At 39.1% G+C, this 25,558-nt stretch overlaps 1 protein-coding gene across 2 annotated transcripts; it reads right to left on the reverse strand.

The window, feature by feature from the left end:
- Positions 1 to 216: 216 nt before the first annotated feature.
- On the reverse strand, positions 217 to 25,080 carry LOC105391798 (piwi-like protein Ago3). Of its 2 annotated transcripts, none has more exons than XM_048622837.1 (17): positions 24,939 to 25,080; positions 23,899 to 24,049; positions 12,816 to 12,900; positions 12,537 to 12,633; positions 11,974 to 12,109; positions 11,580 to 11,751; positions 11,099 to 11,226; positions 10,427 to 10,590; positions 9,802 to 9,999; positions 9,254 to 9,403; positions 8,758 to 8,935; positions 7,953 to 8,210; positions 7,508 to 7,735; positions 6,980 to 7,163; positions 4,469 to 4,634; positions 3,485 to 3,703; positions 217 to 2,962 (listed from the first exon to the last, which is right to left on the reverse strand). In XM_048622837.1, exons 2-17 carry the CDS (start codon positions 24,037 to 24,039, stop codon positions 2,698 to 2,700), a joined length of 2,769 nt encoding a protein of 922 aa, XP_048478794.1. In that variant the 5' UTR covers positions 24,040 to 24,049; positions 24,939 to 25,080; the 3' UTR covers positions 217 to 2,697. The 2 variants fall into 2 exon arrangements, with proteins under 2 accessions (XP_048478794.1, XP_048478798.1); XM_048622841.1 differs by having other exon boundaries at positions 23,899 to 24,045; positions 24,939 to 25,047.
- Between the last annotated feature and the right edge of the window lie 478 nt (positions 25,081 to 25,558).

The raw sequence follows: 25,558 nt of genomic DNA on the forward strand, positions 1-25,558 counted from the left end.
GCCCGAGCCGGCTCTCGGTAATAGAAGAACAGACGTCACAGTCCCCCAACCTAAACATGAATGCACTTTGTTTACGTGTAAAGTCAAAAGTGGTTTTTTAAATTCTCTAAAAAACGTACTAAATATAATTAAGATTTTCATACCATGGAAACTAAGCTATTATACAATGCAAAATTTTCTTGTTCTGTATTCAATACTGTTCACTATTGACAGGTATTATTTTAGGTGCACGTAAATAGGAGGTAGGTACCATGGAAGTAACAGGTACTTATTACTTCCATGGTAGTTACCTATTATTATTTACATTAGGATCACTAACAGCTCAGTAAAAAAGTAAAAATACTGAGGTAGATTACATTCCACATGTTTATCTAAATTCGATGAATTTTTAATGTAGACAAATGCAATATGAAATTATACTTTACACATAATGTTATCTCGTAGCTTTAGGTATGTCTTTCATATTAATCATACCGCATGAGATTCTTATTTTTTATGCCTTTCAATGTGTACTAAAATCAAAATGTTTTACACGTCATACTCTGTCCATTATATTATTGGTTTTTTGACAATCAAAATCCCATACATATTTGATGACTGCAAAGGAAAACCAACTTTACTTACATGACATAAGGAAACATCAAAAATGCAATAACATAGTGGAAGCTCTATAGAGGTCGTAAACAGCATCGAGATTTTCATCACTGCATTATTACTGGTTTTTTTTATTAGAGCACCGTTTATACAGGGTCGGGCACATCAGCCGACATGACATTTTTTTTCGTCGATAGAGGTCATCGCAAGTAACTTCTTCTTTGAGACCTGTCCAAACCCCAAAAGTTATTGAGATAGATACATAGGTATTGTATGTCTTGTATGTATGCTCTACACGGGCATTATAAATGACGAATAAATGAACAATAATGGGTTTGTTTCATGTCATTTTCAGATTTTTAAGCTATCATACGTGGAATGTCTTCTTCGTACATTGAAATATATTATGAGGGTATTTTCAGTTGATATCGGACAATTATTAGCACCACTAATTTAACTTAGAAATAAACAAATCCTAGTGACTTTATCTAGCAAATTTAATAAACTAACTTATAACTAATATAGCAATTTGATAATGTATCAGTCTATACCTAAATAACAATAATATTCTCTCTCATGGCTTGAATTCTATAGCTAATACTTAAATTACAAACAAACAATATAGGAAAATAAATTGTGCTTTGGAAAGCATCGCGCAAAATTGTCCCTAAACTATCTTAAGAGTATAAAAACTAGAAATATCAAAGAATGTCTTAATTTATCAATCAATTTGGTCAATTTGTTCTCGGTGGTAGTCATTTTTTACGAATCAATTTAAAATAAACTAAAATAATTTTCTTCAAGTTAAATTAAACAGCACACAATTATCAAAAAATAATAAGGCCATATCTTTAAAATAATGGCGGAATCTCTGCAGTAACTCAGTGCTATATTATAATTTATGAGCAACGTATATTATTTAAATTAAGACCAAAGGTAGGTGTGCTAAAATGCCAAAGAATGAATACCCGGAGCGGTGGTAGCTCAGTAGGGTAAGCGCCCGCTTCTCACGCCAGAGATGCGAGTTCGAATCCCGGCGCTGACATTTACTAATGAGTTCTTTGAATTTAAGTACAATGTATACCATCGCTTTCACGGTGAAGGAAAACATCGTGAGGATACCTGCATGTCTAAATTTAGCACAGCTAGGTATGTGAACCAACCAACCGACAGTGAACCAGTGTGGTGGGAAATGGTCCAAGATTAGAAAGGCAGTTTAGACCTTGGGGATAGGCACAAACGTTCCATTCGAGAGAGCCAGGTGCAGGTACTTACACCCCCACAGAGAATAGAATACCCGATAACGGCCACAGGCGCAAGGGCAGACCCAGAAGAATATGGCGGGATGACCTGGATGCATTTTGTATGAACTGGAATGAGGAGGCCATTGACAGGGATAGTTAGGACACCCCACCCAAATAAAAAAAAGAGGAAGTCTTGAAAGAGGGGTCGTTACATTTTGTGGTATGCCTCTGGTGGATTTTTCTTACGTTAATATTACTAGCGACTAAATCACGTAAAGTTTAATTTAAATAATCTATCACTAATAACGATCAACTATAACAGAACCATAAAACTATTCAATTTGAACACCATAAAATCACTTTATTAAAAGCAATTATCACGATAGGAAACTTAAATTAATACAGAAAGGTCACTTTTACTTTTATACTTAAAAAATGAAATTTATAAAAAAAAAAGTGATAATTGCTCAGTCAGCTATCGCATCAACATCTCACGTTCAAAATCGACCAATCTAATGACAAATAAAATGCATAGATTTGACAGATGTCATAGTGCTCATGCTTCATTTTACAAAGTGTAGTTGTATTGGATGTGCCATACAGCAAGTATAATACTACGTTGAGCACAGTGGAGATGGTGATACGGTAGCAGGTAATCAATACTAATGTATACCATCGCAAATATCTGACTTAACTTACCTTAAAATTAGATTATACCTAAACTTAGGTACGACACAATAACAACCGATTACCACAATTTAGGTAACTATCAACTGAGCAGAACAAACCGTACGCGCCGCCATTTTAACCTCAAAAGTCTTTTCTCGCAACAGCGCCATCTATCGCACACTTTCTGAACTCACAAGAAGAACAACTTATCCGCCAGCATTTCCGACGGCTCTTGATGCATGCTCTGACCGACTAGGAAGGCCAGCTTATGCGCGTACTGGCAGGGAGCTGGGACCCTCACTGTGCCCGGCCAGTTGTAATACAGGTGGCACATCTTGTAGGTCAGCCGCTGACACTGGTCGGGAGTCATCTCACTGTCGTCGTGCACCACCACGTAGTGGGTGGGGGTGACCGTGCCCTGGTTTACCTTTTGCGAGGCGATCAGGAAGTCGTACCTGTAAAGGGGAGGATTGTTAGTTTGAACACATAGGTGACTATAAAACATGAGTAATACAGGTCTTGACTTGACACAGGACCCCGGCGCTAAGTTTTCTTTGTGCAATGTACCTATTAATTTATAAATAAAAAAAATCTTTTTTATTTTTTACACACACACACACACACACACACACTCACGCCTTGTACTAATGTACTCCCTTGCGGGGTAGGCAGAGGTGCATTGCTGCACCCATTTTATTTTTTAATTAATTTAATTAGGTATTTACCTATATGGAATCATGAAATATAGCAATCTCTTGATCCAGTGCAGAACCCACAAAAAAAAGAATAACCCCTTTCACACTATGTCGTCTGTAGAGACGATTTTTTTTCTCATGAGCATTTTATATATAAATCTGTGTCCGACAATTGTGAACAGCTTCGTACAAAATATTATGCCGCTACGACACACGACCTTTCATAACATATGTAATTAGGTAGCGGTCTACCTAATGTAAGAGAACATAAATACTACTAACCAATCGCGTCTCGTAACCGAATGGTCCAGCACAGTCCCAGGCGGCGGGTTCTCGAACCCTCCGTGAGTCTTCGCAAAGATACGCGTGTTGATCCGCTTCTGCACCACGATGTAGGTGAGCGACGGCTTGTAACTGGTCTCCATGGCCGTGAAGCAGACCTGCATCTGCGGGATCTCGTAGCTCTGGATGATCTTGAGTTGACCGTCGCCGACGCCGTCCCTGGAAGAGTTTGTGGTTAAATTTTAGGACGTTGTTTGAGACTCTGAGGGGTGAGGGGATTAGGGAAAGAATTTAAAGTGAAATTTTAGGACGTCGAGGAGCACTTTTTAGTTGAGTTTTTGCGAAGTAAAAATTTTCAGAAGTAGATGAAATTAGAAGCGTATTATTGTTGTGCGGTTCATATTGTGAGCTGAAAGGTTGATAAGGAAAGGCATTGGTAAATTTTCGCCGTGTGGCTTCATAATCGCAGAGTAAAGCCAGATATACATATTGTGTACCATTGCGTTAGAAAACTGATAAATACCGCCGTCTAAAATCGACCACAAAACCATGACTATAGACCGCAATTTGTACATAATAATATATGTATGTTGTGTTACATTAAGTTTTTTGTAATTGAGTCTATGTTTTTTGTTTATAAAGAATATCTAATCTAATCTTATCTTATTTATTACACAATCTATGACAAACTATTTAATTTTGATTAACTTTGTTGTGCAAGCCATCATAAGGAATGATTTTTCCATAGTATTAGACAGGGACAGCAACAATTTTATTCCCCAGATAACTTATATCTGAATATTTTAAAACCTGCCCTAAAGGTACCAACACTAACCTGTAAATAATAATCCTATCTGGCAGCACCCCGTTGACTCGCAGGTACTGCTTGAGCGAGTCGAGCAGGCACGACTTGATTTTCCCTAGATAACATTTATCTGACCATTGAAAAATCTGTCCTAAATGTATCGACAATTCGTCACTAACCTGTATATGATGATCCTATCGGGCAGCACCCCGTTGACTCGCAGGTACTGCTTGAGCGAGTCGAGCAGGCACGACTTGAGCCCGTCCACGATCTCCTGCCCTCGCTCCTGGAACACTGCGCGAGAGTACCACTGCGTCATCGAGCGGTTGTACGACGCTATGAACGCTGGAATAAAGAGATATGGTTTGTTAGTTATAGTGGAGTATAATATGTCTCGTAGGAAAGAATATTGTTATATACTAGCTGTTCCCGCGCGCTTCGCTTCGCCTTAAAAAGTTTTCCCGTGGGAATTCCGGGATAAAAAGTAGCCTATGTTCTTTCCCAGGGTCTAGACCGTATGTATACCAAATTTCATTCAAATCCGTTCAGTAGTTTTGGAGTGAAAGAGTAACAGACAGACAGGTTAGACAGGTAGTTAGGATAGTGGAAATTATACTTATTAACCCTTTACTTCATACGAAGCCATAAATGGCTCTTGGAATTTAATATTTTATTCTACCCCAACCAAAAAAAATATTTACAAAATGATATCGCTATACTTTTAATCACTTCTTTGTTTATATAAACATATTTTTTTTGTCCATGGTATGTGTCATCTGCGAATATAATCGCACCTTATCCCAGGTGCAATGATTGCTTTCTGTGAATGTGATTTTTCTGAAACTTTGAAATTCTGCAAAAAATATAAAAAGTACGTTGTTGGTAGTAAAAAAAATGTTTTCCTTTTGTGCATACCTTATATTTTCTGGAACTAATTAATTATTATTAGTTTTATATATCTTATTTTCTCAATTGTCTGAGAAAGCCATTTCTGGCTTCCTATGCGTTGAGGCTATAATATTTATGCCAGAAATGGCTTCCTATGCACTCGTACAATCTAACTAGATTTTTAACCTTTCTTTTCAGAACAAATACTTCGCTTATTTATACCTAAAAAAATACAATACCTGATGTTGACTCCTTACGTAATTTCACTAATGACTGGTTTAACAAATTTTAAAATTAACTAATTAACTAAATTTACTTGTATTATTTAAATACATATATTTTTTCTGATTTAATAATAATTTGTCACTGATAAATTGCTGATCCGAAAAAAGAGCTGAAATAAAGCAATTCAGGAATTGTGGTAGTATTTATTTGCCTCCTGCAGTAGTCCAGCTACCATATCCCAGGATAGATGGCAAGGGAGACTCCTCAATGTTATCAAATGCTAGCAGAACAGACAATCTTACAGGTAGACACGAATCTCCTGGACCATCCAAAAAAAAACGTTAAACTGTACCTGTAGAGATGAGGACCTGCTTTAGCTGTGTTTGAATTTGATAGAAACAAATAGAATTAACCATTTTTCAATCCAATTATGAAAAGTTAGTTTTGGTATGTCTAATCAGAAAATTAATTATATGAAATATTTTCACAAAAACTGATATCTGTCTATGTAGTGCATGGGAAGCCATAAATGGCATAGATATACCAAGTACCAGTGCATACGAAGCCATTTCTGGCTCCTAATTTTTTTTTCTAAAATAAAGTACCTAAATTTTTTTTTTACTTAAAAATGTTGTTATTACCCCTTATTAAACGATATTCAAGTAAAAAATATTTTTTATCTCAATCCCTTCATAATTCATGCAGTAGAGGGTTAATTATAGTGAAGACTATAGGGTGTTCGGTGTATTTGGGCTGGTGTTAGGATGGAGGACAATCTGAAACTACAATCAAACCTAACATTACCATTTCGCGACTGTGTACTACTTAACACAGTGTGTGACATCCATCTGTAAGTGTCGAATTACAAAAGACGTGAGTTCGAATTTCTTCTAAAATGGGATCACTGTGTGCGATCTCCGAGTTTCTGTCATATTAGGAACCCGGCCTAAAGGATGGTAATCTTGACAAGCTGCGTGTCCGTTCGGTATAGTGCCTTTGCAATGTAGCTATTTCGCCAAATTGCATTTTTACTGCAAAAATAACACGGCGAAATCTCTGCGGCTTTGCAACGCCGCACCGTTCGAAGCGAGCGTTTGATGAATTTCCTATGGAATTTGATATAAGTCTGACGCTGCCTGCATACCTTAAGGTATATTTTATAGCTACATACCGCATACGCTTTTCTTCCGGCTAGCATCGTGGTACGAGTCTATACCAATGATCATGGCGGTCTTGTACGGCATGGACACGGCCCACAGCGTGCCGCCGAGCTTGCAGTCTCGGGCCGCTTGCGGACTAAAGGTCACCGCACATAGGCGTAACGTAAAGGGATCACCTCTTTTTCTTTTGTCAACCAGTAGAACGCGAGTTCGCGAACGATCTGTTTAGGTTGCGCTTATGTGTGCCGAGACCCTATTTTTTATCACTCTGCTACATTTTAGCATGCAGCGCTGCTGACGCATAGCCTACTACTTATTACGAAGTTACACAGAGTGAAGTATCTGATACGAAGTAACTAGGGCATAATATTTTGAAATTTTTGCGTCGCCGCAACTAAGGATTCTAAAACTACGTACCGCAAACACTGCTCTTCTTCCTGCTAGCATCATGGTACGAGTCTATACCAATGATCATGGCGGTCTTGTACGGCATGGACACGGCCCACAGCGTGCCGCCGAGCTTGCAGTTGATCTGCAGCAGGATCTTCTGCGTTATGGAGCGGACCTTCTGCTGGTTCATGAGGGTTCGCGCGTTGATTACCTGGGGATGGGGATTTGTTGTGATTATGGAGTGAAGGCTGAATGAGATGACAACTGTTGATTAGTATACCTTGCCTAATGTATGACTACTATACAATACAACTACGAAAAATTTCATGAAACTCGCCGACTTTGCATCTTATAAATATCAAAAAGATTCAATTCATGCAATCTTTTAAACACTCTTGATATAATCACACCTATTATGTATAGTCAGCTGCAAAAGTCGTTACACAGATCCTAAGTTTCAAAACATCGATGCACTATACCTAACGCTACAGACATCCACCCAAACGACTAGACCACTCCTGTTTTGCCCATAACTATCTTCACCAGTCTCTTTACCTGAGATGGCACCGGATTATCAGCACAGCATATCTTCTTGATGGCCGAGTACCGATCATCCCTCGCCGTCGGGCATATCGCGACCACCAGCTGAAGGCCCGTAGTGAAGACTTTCTTCAGCGCAGTGACGTAAGAGTCCGTGCGGTCCGTGGGTAGCAGGATCATGTCCGGCTTCGTGATGTTCACGCCCATCGGACGGCTGCACCGCATTATCGTGTCGAGGAAGTCCTGGGTTAAAAGTTTTAGAAGGTTAATCTAACGAGTAGGTAAAGTTCAATATACGATGCACGATGTAAATAATTTTAGAAGGTTAATCAAAAGAATATGTGAATAAAGTTCAAGTTACGATGGTTAATTTACAAGAATCGAAGTGATATGTTTATTTCTTGTGCACGAAAAAGGCGTCCCCGAGTTACAAAAAACCAAAACAATACTATTCACTTACATTAGCAACCTGCTGGTCCTTCTTCGTATACAAAATCACCCATCTCATTATATCCACAGCTTGCATGACCGGATACTTAGTCACATCCCCGTTCCAGTCCGCATTGGGCTTGCCGGGCAACTTGACGTTGTTGCCGAACATGAGTTGTTCTGGTGGCAGCGTCCGGGCGGTCAGGTTCACCGTGTCCGGAGCCAGGCTGAGGCCCCAGCCAGCCAGGCGGCTCTTGGCTGTGTCGTTTGCGAGGACGTTTTTGATGTACTGTAAAAATAAGGTATTGTACTTAATAATTATCCATGCAGCTGGCTGTGGAACCTATGTAGACAGTGGTAGCGGTTGCATATGGAATACCTAAGACAAGGTGTTGGAAAAGGTCTTATGATTAAGGACGATTATCGCTGAACCACCGGAGGTTATTAGACGTCCGTTACTCCATGTTCATTATAATTACCTACGGTCTCGGGCCGTATGCGGACCAAATTTTCATCGCTTGGCTACATTTTAGCATGCAGCACTTGCTGACGCATTTCCTACTAATACAGCAATTCAACAGAGTGAAGTATCTGAATTACGTAGTAACTATTTAGCAACTTGTGATTTATACTTATTGCACTATACCTGTTTCTCATGTCTTGTTACATTGCAAAGCCGTGGGGACACTAAAAGCAAATACTCTCGAATCTCTAGGGTGTCTCCTGGTAGTAACCAAGGTCGTCTCCTAGCTATCTTATTAACAGCTTAACAGCTAGTCACCCCGTACTCGTTCGTATTTCACGCATAATGGCCCTGCTTGATAATAATAAGATACCTGTTTGAACGCCGCATGACGCTGGTTCGGCGTGATCCTAGTGTAAGTAGCGACGTCCTTCATGAGGCGGAAGTTGCTGCGCTGGTTGTCCGTGAGGCCGGTCATCTGGCACAGCTCCGGCACGAGACAGATCATGAAGTCTGTGGGCTTCTCCGAGCCGGGCATGCGCTTGGTGTCCCTGGGAATAGTGGTGGGGATCGATTAACATGTGGCGCTTCCACTTTGATTATACGTATGCATTAATATTTAAGAGCGCAATGTAATAAATTATACTATAATTTATTGCAAACCACATATTATGTAACTCTACCCGTAGCATGAATCGCAGGACGCGCACGAAAAGGCGTGACAATTTATATTTATTTGCCCGCCACACGAAATTTTTATGATATATTGTCGAGCGCGTCTTGTGACTCTCGCTACGTATGCTGTTATGACAAATTGTCGTACGCGTCTTGCGATTCATGCTATGTAACCTCTAAATCGTGTGTAATACCTGGATATAAGCATGGGCTGGTCCATATCCATGATGTCAATCCCGTAGTTCTTCTTGTAGTAGTCGACGAAGGAAACCTTCACCTCCTGCCCGTCCTGCGTCTTCACGAACGTGGATCGCGGCGTCAGCGAGTCGTCTATGCTGTCCACACTGTTAACAAAGCAATGACACATAAAAAATACCAAAAAAAATATCAAATCAAAAATCTTTATTCATAGTAAGAACATAACAGAATGGTTTTGACGACAAGAGATAACAGAGATTGCAAGAAATCTGGTAACCTGTTTTAGTCAATGAAAACCCCTCTATTCTCAAAATTTTGGAGTCGTATACATGACGCATTTAAAAAAATATATGCTCAGGTAAGCTGTATTAAACTTCTATTATTTAGGTAATAGAATGCATGATTTTTATAAAAGCTGGATTCTATCTTTGCCAATTTTCAAATAGTAACCTCACACTACCTTATTACTCAAATATGTAACTATAATCTCATGTGCCCAACAGTTTTACACAACACATAACCTAGAACAGCCAGTACAACTTACCGAAACAGTTTCTTATTATAAGTGGTCATCACCGAGCAGCCGATCAATATCTCGGAGACGGATTTCTTCCAGTCAGCTCCGTTCCTTTGCACCTCTTCCTGAATGAGGCTCAGCACGGACTGAGTTCTCAGCACGCGGTGAGTCGAGTCTAGGGTTAACATCAGACCGCCCTCGTACTCGTCTACTGCTGTTACGTATCTGGGGATGAGGATTAGAATTTAGAATCGGTTAAATGTTTTGACTTGCCACAGATTTAATATAGGTACTAGAGTACAAAGAACTGTAAGAAAGGACAAACTCAGCGTGTAGTTAATCCTTCTACTGTGAAAAGAAGTGTCTAAAGTCTGTTTTTTAATTCAGATACTAAATTTACAGATTCTGAACGGTTAATAAACAGTCGATTGTCTCGCCAACAGAACGATAGGTACGCCACTTAAATCGCGGGACAATCAACTGTTGATAAACCATTCAGAATCTGTCCAATTAATATCTGAGATTAAAAAACAGACTTTAGTAGTCTCGAGGAGTTTCTTTGACCATTTCTTCTCCTCAGTAACTGAGCCTTTTTAAAATGGTAGTAGGGTTAAAAATGTACGTCTTATAAATGATATTCTATTCTACTAACCCGGGCCAGACCTCCAGCTTATGCTGAGGTATCTGTATGGCGGCGTGCTCGTTGAAGTGCTGTCTACCGAACCGCACCAGCTGAAGGTCCTTCATTATCTGCTTGAACAGCACGTTGTATATGTGGATCATCTCGCTCAGCTTGCGGTTCCTTCGGAATATTATCTGCAATTTATAAATAAAAGGTGTCTATTATATGCTCACGGAAAATTATAGTTCATGATCAACTTGTCAAATTAAGCACCTTTTCTCAAGTAACATGCTCTGAAAAATAAGTAATGTACTCGATTATTACGTAGGCATAGGTCCATTGCTGCATCCATTTTTCAATAGAGGGCAAAGCTATTGCCATTCTGCGGCCGCAACCATACACGAGAAATAATATGTGTTAAACAAACTCCTGTCCCGGCCGGGGATACAAGCGAGGACCCACGCCAGTGCGAGTTATGAACTACAGCCATTGAATAACGAGTACTAGTACTGTAGTAATACTCTTGATATTATATGCTACAGCACTATCGGATGACCTAGCACGGCGCTCAAGAAGCGCAGCCCATTACGTATCAAAAGTTCTCCGTCGCGCTCGCTATTGAGGCCGCGCAAAACTTTTGTGCGTCTTACCCCCGTGCTAGGCCTTCTCGTGAGTTTTTGTCCCATCGTATATTTAACTTACGGTAACTTTGACTTTGCTGTTGTCGAAGGGGTTGGTGGAGACGAGCTCGGTGACGGGCGCGGGCAGCCCGTGCGGCAGGTACAACGTGGTACCGTCAAATGTCTTCTCCTTGAAGAGTTCGCGGTGCTCTGTTGAAGACCATCATTGTTGTAGTTTTAACTAGCTGTACTGTGCGGTGGATTAGGGAAAATATATTTACATCGATTTTACCATGGGAATAAGATAGTTTCTCGTAGTAAAACGTAGCCTATGTGTTAATCCAAGGTGTCAGCTAAATCCATACCAAATTTCATAAAAATCGGCTCACCTGTTTTGATGTGAAGAAGTAACAAACATACACACTCACACACATACACACTCACACACACACCCGCTCACAAACTTTAGCCCTAATAATATTAGAATATTATTAAAATGTGCAAAAGACTATATTAGTAGACTAATATAGTCTTTTGCACATTTTAATTAGCTTTCTCTTTACCATTCAGAAGTTTAAAGCGAAGATTCTTGTAATCCTGCTCTGGCTCGTACTTGACTTCATACTCAAATACATTGTTCTCCTCAAAGTTCAGGTATATGAAGTTGGCAGTCACTTCACACGGTGTGCCGAATGTACCCTTCTTTACCACAGGAGCAGACGATTTCACTTCCCTCTGTAAAAATATTTTGGTAGATTTGTTAACATTGTTTCAGTTTAATAAAAGACAATCATGAATAAACAGTAATGTTCTTATTTAACCAACTTCGAAAAAAGGAGGAGGTTGTGAATTTGTTTATATGCTATTTTTAAGTTATTTCTCTTGAACTATGGAAGTATCCAGTTTTAAAGCAGTATACAACATTACAATTGTATTTTAATGTAAAATCATACTTACAAAGAACTTGTTCTTCCCGGTCATGCCTGTCTGGGTGGTCAGCGTAGTCTCAGACAGCTGTTGGGTGACGGCCGACATTTGTTGTGAGGCCGACGTCACTTCGCTGGCCGCAGGGGACTGGACCGCTTTAGTTTGCCTGTAAAATGTAATTAATTTAGTAATGGATAAAGATATAGGACTGAATAATGCATTGACTATAGGGTCAACTGTAAGGAAAGAACTTTACATTGAATGGGGTGCCTTGTAGGTTGACCATGAAAATAACTGTAATTGTCTGTCGATAATAAAATAGGGGCAACCTGAAGGCCTAGCACAGAGCCCAAGACGCGCAAGCCAAGATATGATAAAAGTTTTGCATCATGCTCACTCACATCGCGCAGCTTCAAGAGTGAGTGCTATGGAAAACTTTTGTCACATCTTGACGTAAGCATCTTGTGCCCCCTTGCTAGGTCTTCTGCACGAGTTAACTTAGAATCTTGGGAGACAAGAACAAGGGGTTATGTTAATTCATTGGTTTATTATTTTAATTTCATAATTCAGATTGGTCAGCCAATTATACTTACTTTAAGTTCTGCAACAACTTAAGACCTCGGCCAGCCCCTTTCATTTGCCCTGGAGGCACAGACGGACTCACATCTGATGCTGGACCAAAAGTAGGACCTATAACAATAAAATAAATATAAAAATACACTTTCTCAAACTTACTTCAATCACTTGTGTTTGCCTTGTGCCAATATGAATCAATTTATTTGTGTTTCTGACACCCATATTACAGACTCTGACTAGCTTGGGGTTAGATGAATGACAAATAGCAGAAAATACAGATAATTTGAGTAAGGTACCTGCAGATGGGCCTCCAGGCTTCTGCATCATCATCATGGCAAATTTTCCTCGCCCACCAATGACTGGAGGATTTGCTGTGCTGACCTAAAATTAAACATGGGGCATTAAATAAAGGCATGCATTTTACACACTCTGTTTTTATAGTTGATGAATGTAAGAATCAATATGTAGTACAGTGCTTTGTTTGTTTTATAAATACCAATGTGTAGGCAGAAACACAATTGGACTCTTTATGTAAACATACCATTTACATTAACAGCATAGCAGACTAATTTCAAATAAACTATGGTTCAGCTATACAGGGTGTTAACTTAATTGCGTTGGAGCGGGAAATGGTAGATACAGCTGATGATACTGAACACGATAAGACATTAAAAAACGTATTTTATTTGCTTTAAGCTGACCAACATAAAACAGTTCTATTTAGTACATTTTAAAATTTCATAGTCACCCTATTCATGTTCAGGTAATAGGTACGTTTGACAGAATGACCATGAACTTGAAAGCCAAGGTCAAGGCCAAAGAATTCAAAGCCAAGGTCAATAAAAAAGTATGCGTGCATCAGCACCACACTTGGAGCCACATCGTCAAAGTACCTACCGAGATTTTGGGTACTCAAAGTACCCAATCCATTGTAGACATTTCATTTTACTCCATAAGTATCACTTTATTGATATTTATCTTTTATGAATACAGAACAGTTTCATTTTATGCTTCATAACATAGGTCACACGTATTCACAGCACAGCACAACATAAAACGAGATGAGGAACAAGGCTTGGTAATCAAAAGATAGAATTGTAGGTACCTTTTCCCTTTTAGGTAATAATTGTAAAAAATGATTGTAAACAAGTAAACAACAATGACTGACTGACAGACTAGATCCACAGAGAAGGTAATGACTATCATAAATACTCGATGGTTATGATACGCGAGATTGTTATTATTCTACTGGTATTCAAAGTGAGGCCATACTTATTATGAGGATTTCCGTACTATTCGTCATCAAAGACGCCTCAATCGCAAGTACACAACACAAATCGAGATGAGCGAGTGTAAGTAAACCAATTCGTCATTGAAGTAGACCCTGTTATCATCCTGTTATGCATTGTGGTCTTTTATCTTTAGCTGCGTACAGACCGGCCAAACGAACGCCAAACGAACGCCAACGAACGGGTTTTGTTGACCTTTGTTGCTCAATCTGCCCCTGTATTATGTATGATAAATGTCCATCGGTGGGCAATCGTTGGGCCGGTCTGTACGCATCTTTAGGTAATAAAAGAAAAATAAAACGTGGTGAGTATCAAGGGTGAATACTAAACGCTTACCTTATTCTGAGTAAAAAGGTTTAATTATTGTTCTGAGCTCCTAGAAAGTCATAAATTATATTCTGTACGATCTATCAAACTGTTTATGCACATCAGCTGTTTAATTGTTGATTAGTATGTCATTAATCACCATGAATAATTTCAATTTTATTTAATAATTGTTATTATGTGTTCCGTAGCGACATCTGAAATCCATGTTATGAGATAGCATCTCCCTTATCATCGTAGCAGCTTGCAGTTTTCAAATTTTCGCGCCAAAATCCCACGCTTTCTACGATTGGTCAAGCCTCGGGCGCGGGCGGCGTCGCTTTCTAGCTGTCAGATTAGTGACTTTTCCACCATTATTGCGTCAAACTTAAAGTCGTACGCATTGCAGTTTTTTCGAAAGCTTGTTTTATCTGAAATATTAGCAAATTTCCAACAAGATTTTGTTCGCGTCTCGCGTGTTGTGTGAAAATACCAATATTAAGATGGATGCAGTGTCAGATGGGTGCAATTCGACCGGGGAAGTGTTTTTCCGCATGTCAAAATGGCGGGCCCGACGCGTGCCTTTCCGAAGAAAATGAGTGTTTGGTGTACATGCTGCGGTCCCCCGTAGCAGGCGCGCCGGAGGAACACAACACGCAAGTGCAGGAGGCGGGCGGCCCGGCGCCGCGCCCGGTCGGCGCCCCCGCCGCCCCCGCCACGCCCACGCCGCTACTGCCGCCGCCCTCCCGCTCTCGTAAGAGACGTCGGGAGACGTCGAGTTTGGCTCTCGGAGAGTCGGAGTAGCATTAGCAGGGCCAGCTGCTCATTAGAGTGCGCGCGCCGCAGCCGCAAGAATCGCCGCGGCACGCGCCGCGCGTCCCGCCGCCGTCACGCGCGCTCGCGCCCGCGCCACCGCCGCCGCCCGGGTCCGCTCATCGAGTTTTTCGGAGCTTGATACACAAGGTTTGAAGTTCTGTCGCAGCAGCCGGTAAGTCAATTACCTATCTGACTTAGTGAGTGCTAATAAGGAAAACCAACTAAGGCCACAAGACTTTTTACTTACACCACAATCAATTGACGAGGTGTGTAATTTATCAATTTCCATAAAAGAACCGTTAGTTCCGGCGGCACCATCTTTTAGAGTGGCTAAAATTGAGGAACACCAACACTTTAACAAAAGTGTCTGGAAGTCTTAGGGATATGCGGACACCCATAAGAAATACTTAGCATGTGACATGTCCCGCGTTCGTAGACTTTAAAGTTAACGAAGAGTTGGCCAACGAGTCGAATTCCTTTATTAACTGGCCTCGTATGCAGCGTAGTGTTGCAGAATTATCTAATGCATTTTTAACTCAAAATAAAATAGTTAATTCTTCACTGCAAAATGTTATTGACTGGGGGTCAAAGGTCAATGAACCGATAACAGCTACTACCTTGTATTCGAAAATAAAAGAAATTTTTGATAAGGATTCTAAGCATGAACTAGTCTCAGGATATATTACAGATTATTTGCAGAAAGCGAAAATACGGAACGAATGTATTGCAGCACGTAGGGGGGCACTTTTGAAACTTCTTGGCGATAAATATATCAGACAGGGCGTAGGCAATATTCCTCTGTCATCTGAATATTTATTTAATCCACTAATGCTGGCAGAGTACATCAATAAGATACAAATATGTTTATTATAGAAAGTAAATTACAAGTGACACAAAATAATTACTTAGCATGTACAAAATGGTTACTTAAACAAACTAACAATAACATTGGTTTTTGATGGTACTTTTGTAAATTTATCGTCACTCCGATGTTGCCGTTAACTCTGCACTAGGCGGTATTGACAAGTTATAACGTGCTACCGTAATATATAACACTGAACCACAACTTTCGACGTCTAGGTCAAGGTTAAGGTTATCGGTCTTTACACAGCCGACAAGACAACCCGCGCGCAGTGCTATGCCGTTACAGTCGGTAGGTAGGTACAGTTGCCCCAGCATACCTACTCTGCTCAACTGTCTAATAAGCCAATGTCCTTTCCTGGTTTTCAAGCAGGGGGAGGAGACAAAAAGATCAATAACAAATACAAGCCCCTTACAATAAATTCAAAGAATCTTATAAAAAATTACTAATTGCCATTTGTAGGCTGCCTTCAATACTACCTTTACTACGTTTGGGAATCACTCATAGCACCACCTGTAGTACCTAACCTACCTACTTAAAAGTAATAAAATCAGCTTCCCATTTTACAAAACCACCACTGATTTTACCTTCAGCAGAAAACATAATAAGATTCCATACTGGTGTCACAAAGAATGCTCGCTCAGATAAACCAAATGTTCACAACAATCACCAATTGGATAGCGGAAACCCTCAGGACTCGAGGAATTCGCATGATTGAGTATCTCAACGATTATTGCCTTGTCAGTCAGTCCAAAGAGAACCTCTTATACAACGATAGACCATTGATTTTCTACAAAGCTTATGATGGATCATCAAAAGTCCATAACGACTCCATCAAAAAGAGCCTGGAATTCTTGGGTGTGGGTTGGGACACACATGCAAACCGCAAGTTCCTCCCACCGTCAAAGACAGACAGTATTCAACAGTCAATTATTGGTATGCTGACATGTGGCAGTTGGAACCTAAAGCAGGCACAACGCCTCTTAGGGAAATTCAACTTTGTAGCCTTCATCACCCACCGGGGAAGGCTACATTGCCGTTTTATGCAAAGACACTGTCAAAAAATCGACTATGCCCCCAGACAGAGTTATTGATTCCAGAAGAGATTACATCAGAGCTAAAGTGGTGGTATTCAACAGTCAATTACTGGTATGCTGACATGTGGCAGTTGGAACCTGAAGCAGGCACAACGCCTCTTAGGGAAATTCAACTTTGTAGCCTTCATCACCCATCGGGGAAGGCTGCATTGCCGTTTTATGCAAAGACACTGTCAAAAATCTTGTCTATGCCGCCAGACAGAGTTATTGATTCCAGAAGAGGTTTCAACAGAGCTAAAGTGGTGGCTACAGAATCTGCACATCCCGTACTTGATCCATGAACCACAACGAGTGATGAATTACCTGACCACAGATGCCTCAGACCAGGCATGGGTTGCCCAAATAAACGATTCAAAGGTTTCGGCCAGTGGGAGAGTTTACAGATGTCATGACATTGTAATTTGAAGGAAATGTTCACTGTTATAGGTGCCATAAGCATGAAATACAAGACACTCAGACAGACAACAGTATTACTACTACAGAGGGACAACAGGACAGTTATGGCCTACATCAAACAAGAAGGAGGGACCAGGTCGTTGACCCTACATTGCCTAGCCAAGACACTACTGGACCTCATCGACGAGCTCGACAGTATGCTGACACCACAGTATGCTGACACCACAGTACCTTCCAGGCGTTACAATGCAAACTGCTTGTCACGCGGACCAACTCCAGAGTGACACTTACTCAGCCCAGCAGTAGAACGGATCGTCAGCTTTTGGGGAATACATACCTCAAATGTCAACAAGGAAATACCTACACACCTATTTGGAATAAATGGTCGGTTTGGTGCTCTAAGCTCATTGACATATATATTACTGCGTAAGGACAGGCCCAACCACTCAAGAAAATGGCACCCGCACGTTGGCCCTAAAATAGACATTTTAGGGCCAACGGTCCTCAGTCGACAGTTGTCTGTGACGGAGAGATGAGTCTTTGTTTCTTGTGATAAATATGCCTATTTTTGTTGTGAAAGGCTAAAAAAAAAAAAAAAAAAAAAAAAAAAAACTATGATACGAAGGTCAAAAAGGAATATGGAATATCGTATCATCCTTAATTAATAAATAAACACATTTTAAAGCGATAATTATTTTACTACCAAAGTCTACAATGGCCGCACGATGTAACCTTGTACGGACGTCCGCATACAACTCACTCATATTATTATGTACCTACTGTCCGGTGACGGTAAAATATGAACGCACGTACAAGGTTGCGTCGTCAGGATAAGTAGCTCGGCTCTGACATAGTTCCAACAAATTATGACAGATGGCAGTTATTTTGCTTGTATGAAGAAGGTTTGAGTAAAATGTTCTGAAGGGCGTATCCTTCCTTTCGAAATCATTGTCTAAGCTACATATAAACAAGTTTATTCCTTCGTCAGTAATGGTCGCAAAATATTTAGCTTCTATATTTCTTAATGATGGTGTAGCGAGTCCGCGTTGTTCTATGGTGTAGCTTATCGATCTGTTCTTGTTCATAAATCTGTAATTTCTATAAAAATATCACAGAATCTGGTCGTAAAACACGTTTTAAAGGCTATTTCAGTAGCAAAACCTGTGCCCATGAAGCCACCCATGTGGAATGCACGTGTGCTCATAGAATATCTACAGCATTCTTCTCCGCTGGTAGATAAATTTTTTGGAGTAACTAAGAGAACAGCTACTTTACTCCTATTATACTCGGGGCGCAGGGTACATGATTTAAGGGGATCCCTAAAGCTAAAATGCTAAAGTCGGCTTGATATACTTGATTAGATTGGAAAAACGGTGGCTTCTATCACATTGATAAAAATATATTTTGTAGCAGAGGGTATACTGAACATGTTAGTTGCTTATAAATTGGTGCAGGATTATAATAAGTATGTTAAAAAAAATTGCAAACACACCATGTCTTTTGCCATTTTTTGACTTATTATGAAAAAACCCTCGAAATCAGAGGGCCCATTTTCATGGAATCTTATATGTATGTGTAGGTAATTAAATTCTTAACAAAGTTACCTTAAAGAGTTGGATTTAATGGACCAGAAGTCAACTTTTTTTGCAAAAAACTAATAAATTCCGGTTTAAAAATGATGACACCGTGACAGATTTCAGATTTCTTCAGTCGTCGCCCTGGTGGCGGCCTGTTAGGAGCGATACCCACGCCATTTTATTTTTTATCAAATATTTCACAAAAACTGATTAAATCAACAAATTATGACTACAAGTATTATAATACATATGCATTTGCTATGGAAAGTTAATTTTCTAATCATTTTAGATGCAGAAAAGCCGAAAATTCTTAGAAAACATTTCGCCTTTTCGATTTGTTTACATTTTTTACTATAGAGTTACAGATGCATAGATAAAGGTAAACATTGCACATAATGACACTTATTAGATTCTCCGAATAAGAACTATACGGTCAATGCAGTATGCCAAAGCGCGAGCCTGTTTATATTCTGAGGGGTAATTTATTTTATTTTAACGGTTGTGTATGGTAGGTAAGCTACACAATATACAGGGTGTTGAAAAGTAAGTTCATAATTTGTTTTATTTGAAACCAAAAACCGTAGTTAATTAAAAAAATATATATATTAAGATGTGGTAGTCTGTACACTACAGGTTGTTAAAAATAAGTAAGTATTTTTAAAAATTGAAGATCTAAAATTCACATAATTTTTTAAATCTATTTAACAAGCTTTGCAAAAAAGCGGTTAAGTGCGACTGTATCTCGCCATGAAAAAAATGAAATGTTTACTGTAGCTATGAATTTTATGCGTTACAAATGGAATAAAATACCGCATAATATTATGTACAACTATGTAAGAGCCTAGTTTTTAAAAAAAAACTCATAAGAAAATATTAAATACACAGGTTTTTTAACCCCTGAAGGAAATAGAGGGGTGTTATAAGTTTAAAGTAAGGGCTGAATTTTTTTTTTAAATTAGGGTGATAGGTAATTTATATTTTTAATGATTTTTTTAAATAGATAAATGTTATACCATTTTTAAATTGCCATAATATTACCTATAGTTATAGTTATAGAAAAGGGCAGGGCTACCAGTGCCCATTCGCCACGCAACCTAAAAGATCTATAAATTATGACTCCCCATGCCGAGTCTCACTCTACAGGCCCAGGTCTTTTATAAACCTGATATTACCTATACAGGATGTTGCAAAAAGGGTATACTGTGCCGAAAGGGTTTGACTCAGGGGTTATTCTGAACAACTTTTGTTCTCCAAGTTTTGGAAATTCTCGAAAAATAAATTCGGTCTCTATAGTAAAAAGTCACGTGATCGAATAAGTTTCTATGTAAAAGGTTTTGTTACGTGAATTTTCAAAATTGTAGAAGAAAAGTGGATCAGAATGGCACCTAAATCCACTTTTGGCTAAGCTTTATACCCTTTTTTCAATACCTTGTATAAAATATCGTCAGCGTCACCTTAGATCGTAATCATCGTAACTCCTCGTGACCAAATTTTAGAGGAGACAAAAATACTGTTTTATTTGTAGTTCTAGTTGGCATACTACTCACCTAAAGTTTTTTTTAACTAGCCTAAAAATGATTTGTTTAGACAGTCTATCTTCCTGTTCAACCGCAGCCTGAGTGCCAGTGACTCAATGACTGAAAGGAGGCCATTAGTGCTCATAAATAAATAAAGCAGGCCTGTAGATTATCTTTCAGTGTACCGACACATCTGATTGCTGTAAGAGCCTGATAAGCTCTTCGAACGAGTCATACCTCTGTGGTGGTACGGTTTCGACCTTTCGGACAGTCAGTTTGGCATCCGAAATGTGGATTCGAATAGTGGGTACAATACTTTGCGTTCGTTCACTGTCGGAGCAGGATAAGAACCACGGGCGAGTTGTTGCGCTGGCTGTTTGCTTAAAAATAGTAACCGCGTTCAACTCTATCCCCTAGAGGGCGAACCTTTAGGGCGGCTCTTGTATACCATCACTTGTCTTCTTATCTGCAGAAAATTGACAGAGGTCATACGTGTCTAACAAGTACATTAAGGATGCGAAAAGAGAGGGTTTGTTTTCACTGAAGAAGTTCAGTTGCGGAGTTCCACAGCGGTAGGTCTTGGACCCCTCTGCTGTGGAACTTGGCATACAACGCGGTCCTGCAAATCAAGCTCGCAAACGGCGTTAGCACAGTGCATTTTTCTAAAGTCACACAGGTCGTGAGGTAGGCTGAGAGCCTCCTTCGGGGATGACATCCCAATGATTCATTACGAAAAAATTGCTGCAGCTGTGCTCGCCATGCAGTGCATGGGCTACTTCCGAATCTGGGGGGCTGTTGCAAAGGAGTCCGTTGCCTCTATACGGTACGGGTTCCGTGCGATCTATGATCCTTCCGGGAGCACCTGTCTTGTCAAGTCGAAGAGAATGGCTCGTATTCGACGCAACCTGCAGTACTGGTGGGATTGGTTGGAGGACAGGACAGCAGGAAGCTGCAGCAGCCGTCATGCTGTGATTCGACGCATAGATGCAAAAAAAAGTTGAAAGTAACTTCATGTTAATAAAATATTAGATCTTAATTTAACAACATAACATTGCAAAAAAAAATTAACATTGTTGAGTATGTTATTGTAATTTACTAAAGTAGTAATAAAAACAAAGGCTTATTGCATAGTTTTCGTTCACGTTCGCCTACATCGCACGTTGTATATGAGAATAAAGGGTATAATTACTAAGTTTTCTTGTTTAAAAATCACGGTTTGGGGTTTAGAGGAAAACAAATGGTACCTAAAATGCGGAATACTGTTTTTTTTTTTCGAATAAAGAGGAAAACATGTGAATTCAAAAAACGTTTCTATTGACACCAAAGAGTACTTTTCGCCGAGAAAAGTGGAGTTACAATGTTTGCGATCTAAAGTGATGATAGAACTAGAACTTATTTTTTCAGTTCACCTGCTGTTGAGTGAAATCGTAATTAGGTAAATGACTCCTTGACATGAAAATAACTTTTTTTTTATAATCGTTATAACAAAACCGTTTTTTTTAATACAGCAATATTTGTAGGTGTACTTACAGTGAGCAAAAGAGCGCAGCAAGGTGTAAATTTTTTGGTTTTTAAGAAACAAAAATATTATTTCTATCATATCCCAAATACACATAAGTACTAAAAAAAAAAATACACACTCTCGCCTTGTACTAATGTACTCCCTTGCGGGGGTACTTACATGTTATTATTTTTCTGGTGACCTCCCCATATCCCTTTGCCAGCTACGTAACCTTTTGTGACACCCTGTATATGCAGAGTTCTGCAAACTACTGTTCTGCTTTTGAAACACCAAAAAAAAACAGGTCGTCTAACTAAAAGGTCACGTGACCAAAAAAAAATTATATGAAGAAGCGTTTTTTTCATGAATATAAAAAATTACGTAGGATAAAAGTTTTTCAGAGTGACGCCTGAGTAACGCCCTTTCGGCTAACTATACTTTTTTTATTACACGGGGGCAGAGTTTAATACAACACCCTGAACTATTAAACTCTGATAATATTTTCGCGATTTTTTTACATTCTGATTTCATTTCCTGGCTTAGAAATAACATCAATAACATGCTGCACACGTAGGTTTCGGCATAGTATTAAACCCTTTTTGCAACAACCTGTATAAATATCGGCACGGGTACGACTTTATATATAATTAATTATTAAATATTAAAAATACTTTCAAATAAAAATAAATATTTTCGTATCACAAAACAATATTACTTACTTAGTATATTTTTAACAAAGTGGCATGTCTTCACTTTTATGTTTTCGAGTACTATGTTAAAATTTCATGTCATTGTCCGTAGAACGCCCCGCATACCTCAACCCCCCCTCACTAGATTTGACAGATTCTGATTTTCTTCCAGCTTTAGTGACAGCCTTAACTCTGCTGCGTTGTGACAATGATCATTTAATTGACGATGGTAAGAGTATAGTCATAGTTCCTGTGTTTGGTTCAAAACCAGATACAAACTCATATCCACAGTCAGGTTAGAAGCTGCTATCGGGGGCAGCCCCCGTATTTTGTAACTTTTTGAGGGCAGATCATAATATAGATGTAATATGAATTATTGTGTGATATACATGCCTAAATAGGTATATAATTATTCTAAGTTTGTTGTGATTAGGTCTATTAGGTTCATGGCCAATTTATTTTTTAATAAATTAGTATAAGGTATTTTAATATGGTCACCTCCATTTCATTGGTATTTCCATCGTTAGTACCTATATTTCTCATCACGGATTTATATCTGATGATCAAAGTAAGTTACCTACTTCACATTATTGCGTCATCTCTAGCTGCCAGGTGATAACAGACATTTCTCATAACATGGATTTCAGATGTCGCTACGGAACACATAATATTGGAGTTTTACCTACCATTAAAACTCTTATTATGTTTCCAGCGACATCTGAAATCCAGCAAGCGCTACCTGGCGCTGCTATTATTATTCGGGAATATAATGGTGGAAAAGTCACTAATCTGACAGCTAGAAAGCGACGCCGCCCGCGCCCGAGGCTTGACCAATCGTAGAAAGCGTGGGATTTTGGCGCGAAAATTTGAAAACTGCAAGCTGCTACGATGATAAGGGAGATGCTATCTCATAACATGGATTTCAGATGTCGCTGGAAACATAATAAGAGTTTTAATGGTAGGTAAAACTCCAATATTACCTGCTGTGTAATTAATTACAATCATAGTTACATCAAATTAATTATGAAAAGTGAAGTTGATAACAAATTTACAGTGTGTGTTCTTTTGCAATCGAATGTCTCATTGGTTATGTGTTTGTGTAGGGTGACCATGTTTTTGATTAAGCTAAAACTTTCCACTTTACTTTAGACTTTAAACATAAATGTTCGAGATTCTGATGTTTTTTTTCTTAGAAACGTGCTTGTAAGACACATGCTTGACTAATACTAACCCCCATTTCCCGCTCAAACGCATTCTAGTTAACACCCTGTATACAGCATTTATCAACATATTAGCTACAGATTACACATTATGACATGAAGCTGAACTCACCACACTGGGTACTGCGGTGGTGGGCGGCGACGGCTCCGGTGAGGGCTCCGAGCCGGGGGGAGGGTTCTCCGCCTTCTGTGACTTCTGCAGGGCCAGCAGTAGTGCCAGCCCGCGCCCCCGACCCTTACCAGGATCGGCCATCTTTGACTATCTGAAAATTTAATATATGTATACACTTTTATAACCTTCTTCTTAAATTTAAGAGCCTTGCTCTTGTCAGTGTAGTCTGTCACAAGCCAGATCTTTCAATTCTTTGTATGACACGACTTTTGCCTTGCTCTTAAGTTGGTCTACATTTATAACCTAGACTAAAAATAAAGCCTGGGTAGGTATGTCTAAAAAATAATTATGTATAGCTATTGTATAGCACAAACATATATAATCTATTCTACTGCCACCTCTTTCCTTAATTTATGCCAATATTGCAAGGGAAAGAGGCCAAACTGGTTTAGTAACATACCTAACTATATTTGCCATAAAAATACACTGCTCTTTCCCAAATTCAATCAAATGAGGTATGCTTACAAAGGAACTAAGGTGAGATATAGGAAAAATTATATTACAAGCATGGTCATGGTTAGAAGAGGAAATAACTACCTACTTGAAGGTTTAGGTGATAATCTAGAAGACAATCAAAATAGCAGTAAAATAAAACTTTAACAGTACTTAACGAAGAACGAATAGGCAATCAATGCCAAGACAATGTGATAGGCAAATAAATTGGTGCCTCGCTAGTTATAGGTACAATATTGAGTAAGTAATAACATTTTCGATTCACCCGCGAAATTTCACAGTCAGCAAAAAAAAATGATGGCCGCCGTTTCCAAAAGTTCAACAAATCTATGATTAACCAATAAAGCTGATGGAATGGTGTTGAAAAGTTCCAATGTATAAATAAAGATTCACAGTTATTCCAATAGAAGTAGCTGGATTATAACACAACAACCACTATCGACTGAAAATAGAAGGTTAGAAAAACAATCCTATTTTCGAACCTGAATAAAAGCCTTATTTATGTTTCTTTCTGATTAGCAACTTACCTAAGTGGTATATCACTACAATACAATATTTACAGTATCAGGGGGTAATAATAAAACTAATTGAAATAATAAAATTTACAGAAAATACCACTTTCAACAAAAGGCACCAAAACACAGAGAAAAAAACATAAAACAAAAATGTGTATCCCTCTATTCTCTCTGGTTATTTTAATGCTGGCACCACACTTGGCACATTATATTTGTAGTTGTTCAAAGTCAAAGTAATTTTTTTTTATTCACCGTTAAAATATAAAATTATCTGATGAATATAAAGAAAGATTTTCTGTTTGCTGTATTACCAAATATGAAGGCAAATTTAGCAATAATGTTGGCAAATAAATATAATGACCATGGAAGTTATTGTACGTAAGTACTTATTACTTCCATGCCAATGGCAGTTTTGGCAAATACGCAAATACGATACGAATAGCCAAGTGGGGTAAAAGTCTACAAACAAGCCAAAAGGCACCGACACACTGTCTGTCGCGACTGATAAGTGTGCACGGATTTTCGGGACAGTTCGTGCAAGCTCCAAGGTTACGTTCGCGACTTACGTCCGATAGTTTGAACAGTGTAGTGTACATTCCTTGAAGTTGAGGCTGACAGCCGCATCCGATGGT

This window comes from Plutella xylostella, chromosome 3 (genome assembly GCF_932276165.1).
Source record: "Plutella xylostella chromosome 3, ilPluXylo3.1, whole genome shotgun sequence".
In the NCBI taxonomy this organism is placed as follows: domain Eukaryota; kingdom Metazoa; phylum Arthropoda; class Insecta; order Lepidoptera; family Plutellidae; genus Plutella; species Plutella xylostella.